This window comes from Rhagoletis pomonella, unplaced genomic scaffold, assembly GCF_013731165.1.
Source record: "Rhagoletis pomonella isolate Grant_MI unplaced genomic scaffold, Rhpom_1.0 Rhpom_scaffold_00007, whole genome shotgun sequence".
In the NCBI taxonomy this organism is placed as follows: Eukaryota; Metazoa; Arthropoda; class Insecta; order Diptera; family Tephritidae; genus Rhagoletis; species Rhagoletis pomonella.
In genome coordinates, this window is record NW_023458561.1 from 24164619 (window position 1) to 24167444 (window position 2826).

Below are 2826 nucleotides of genomic sequence, written 5' to 3' on the forward strand. Positions count from 1 at the left end.
AAAATAAGTTTTTAAAGATTTAATAAAATTTTAAAAATATGTATATATGTACATTTAAAAAAAAACTAAAAATTTAAAGAAAATTTAATTAAAAAAGAAGAAATAAACAAATTAAAAGAAAAAAACATTCGCAGCCCGAGGACTCGAACTTTGGATATCTCAAATGGCACGAGAATGCTTTGTTCACTTTTACGTTGCGAATGTTGGGGCACCGCGAGTAAAATGATATACCAGCGGTTTCTGTCAAAAGAGCTTTTCACTATGAAATTTGGCAAAGGAGCTTTTTGTAACACTTTCGTGCCGTAATAAACAAAGTCGTTCGAACTACTTATCTTTCCTAATTGAAATACATTGTCTTACAAAAGACTTTCTTAGCCAGAATTGTCCTGTAAGCCTAAACTTTTTAGAGAGAGGCACTCCACAGGTATGGTAGTAGCGCTGAACGGCATTCTGCTAGAATGATGTACCAGCAGCCGCAGGCCCGTTCCTTTCAACCATTTTCGAAATTCCCGAAATAACCCTAGAACCAGACAAGATAGAACTTATTCTATCTACAAACACGATACAAATAATTCAATTCAAACTGTCGTTTCCGGACGGCGAAAAGTATCCTGGAGCCGTGCTGAACATCAAACTGGAAAATCAACGTCGAAAATACATAGTAGGGGCTAAAAACTATTATAGGACCAATTGTGGTTTGGTGGCTTGGACTAAATAACCACTAAAGCCATTCGCAATCTAGTGCCTGTCGATTTTCAGCCGAAAAAAGGGACTATGACGTAGAGTAGAAGTTTGTGGGGTTTATCGTGAAGCAAATGCATTTAAAAGGGACGACAGATTATACGGTAGCCAAGCTTCCTCCCAGCCGAGAATCGTGGAGAACAGATCGTGTGGCCGATAAAGTGACTATTACTCTCGGGCTCTACACCGACAGATTCAATATGAACCGAGTACACCTCGCGCGAGAGTCTACTCTGAGGAACTCGATTTTTTTATTTATTTTTTTATTGCGCTATTGGCAATAGAATCTCCGGTAGAAAACTGGTTAAAAAATGCAAAATGGAATTGGGTTCAGGATCTCGGTGAGTGATTGTTTATCTTGTCAGGATTCCCGGATGTAGAAAGGAGCTAACGTATTGGCGAAGGAAGAAGCCTCTTTGTATGAAACCGAAGCGATGTCACTGATTTGGCCTCTTGAAATTATAAATAGAGAAATCCATCTGATTTTCCTTTGACTAACTAGAGACAGTGCTGAACCAGCCTAATGTGCATATACATATGTTCTGGATATAGTCGGTTTAATTTATTGCCCTTTATCCATACATATATACATAAATATTTGTCAGAATTCATTTGCAGAATCTCCCTTTGCCACTTACCTGGCCGATCCGGACGAATCTGCTCGTTTATCCACCTTTTGTCTTCTTCCTTCGCTATTCGCACAATCTCTGTCTCGAATATATATTCATTGCCAAGCAGATTTCGTATTACCTCGATGTAAGCCACAAACTCCTCCATTGTCAAGTCTGCAATTGCGGTTACAATTTGAAATAAATTAGCCAACAATAAAATGACCAGCAATGAAATGAAACTATGCGCAGCAGCCAAAGTATTTATGTATGTATGTAGATAAGTTGGTGGGTAGCAAAATCTGATACGAGAAATAGCTGCTGCCAATTGCGATAGCAACCGAAGGCGAAGGCAATGGAATTTTGTATAACAAATAAATGAAATAAACACGTTTCGGCAGAGATTCGTGCCAACTTTAGCCAACAGAGCTGCCCATCAAAAATAAAAATAACAATATGCCGCCCATACAATCTACATACATACATATGTATATGCCTTGCAAAAATGCGGATAGTGTTGATGGCGCTCTGTTGCCTGACTGCGGCTCGATATCGCCATCGCCAGGATACAACAGCGGCCGCCACATAATATCCTGCCACAAAAACTAACCTTTTGCATTTTGATTTACAGCCGAGTCGGAAGCACTTTTGACTACCTCCTGCCGTTTTTGTTCTTGCTTCTGTTGACGTTGCAATTGCCATTGTTCTGGAGTTTGTTGTGGTTGCCATTGTTGTCGTTGCTCTTGATGTTGCTGCCACTCTTCATCGACCACTTCCACATCCCGCCGCTGTTGTGTATTACCAATTTGAATTTGAATGTTGTTGTACTCGGTGCTCGGCAGCGCAGTTTTTGGCAGACGCAAAACTTTTTTAAATTGCGGCAATGCTAGCACCAAATTTGCATTACCCTCCGCGCGATAGATCAACTCGATTTGGCTCAATTCCACAAGTGCCGGCTGTTGTTGTTTTACCACTGATTTTGACTGCTCCGTTGTCATCTCCGTTTTCGTTTGCACCGCAATACCCAATAGTGCTTCTAATATTTCCGCACAACCCTGTTCTTGCTGGTGCTTTTGTTGTTGTGGCGCAGCTGTTGTTGTTGTGTGCTCTGTTGGTGTCGCTAGCCAGCCGGCAATTGCCATGCGAGAGTTGTCGTCCTGTTGCCGCTCTTCTTGCTGGCTGATGTCGGTTGTGGCAATGTTGTCGCTTGCCATCTTCGGGTACTCTTCACTCTTTGCTCGACTTGAGGAGGTGTCCAGCTGAATTTCCGTTGATAAGTGTACGGATGAAGGAGTAGGGAGATGTCGGTTAGCTGCCACCGCAGTTGTATCACTTGTCAAAAAACAACTTGTCTGTGTGCAGATTGGAAAGTTTTAATTTCGTTCTTCTTGTTTTTTGGTTTCCTTTTTGCTAGTTTTCGTATTGCTTGTTATATTCTGTTGTGTTAAGCGTCAGATTCATAGCCAGAGCTTATCTT

General features: G+C 41.1%; 1 protein-coding gene across 1 annotated transcript in view; it reads right to left on the reverse strand.

The window, feature by feature from the left end:
• Positions 1–2820, reverse strand: part of LOC118742488 (inositol-pentakisphosphate 2-kinase) — a 22434-nt gene extending 19614 nt beyond the window's left edge. Inside the window, exons 1-2 of the mRNA XM_036474607.1 lie at positions 1960–2820; positions 1380–1526 (exon numbers count right to left, since the gene is read on the reverse strand). Coding sequence (XP_036330500.1) covers positions 1380–1526; positions 1960–2563 — 751 coding nt within the window. The 5' untranslated portion in view covers positions 2564–2820. The remainder of the gene's footprint in view (positions 1–1379; positions 1527–1959) is intronic.
• Positions 2821–2826: the final 6 nt, after the last annotated feature.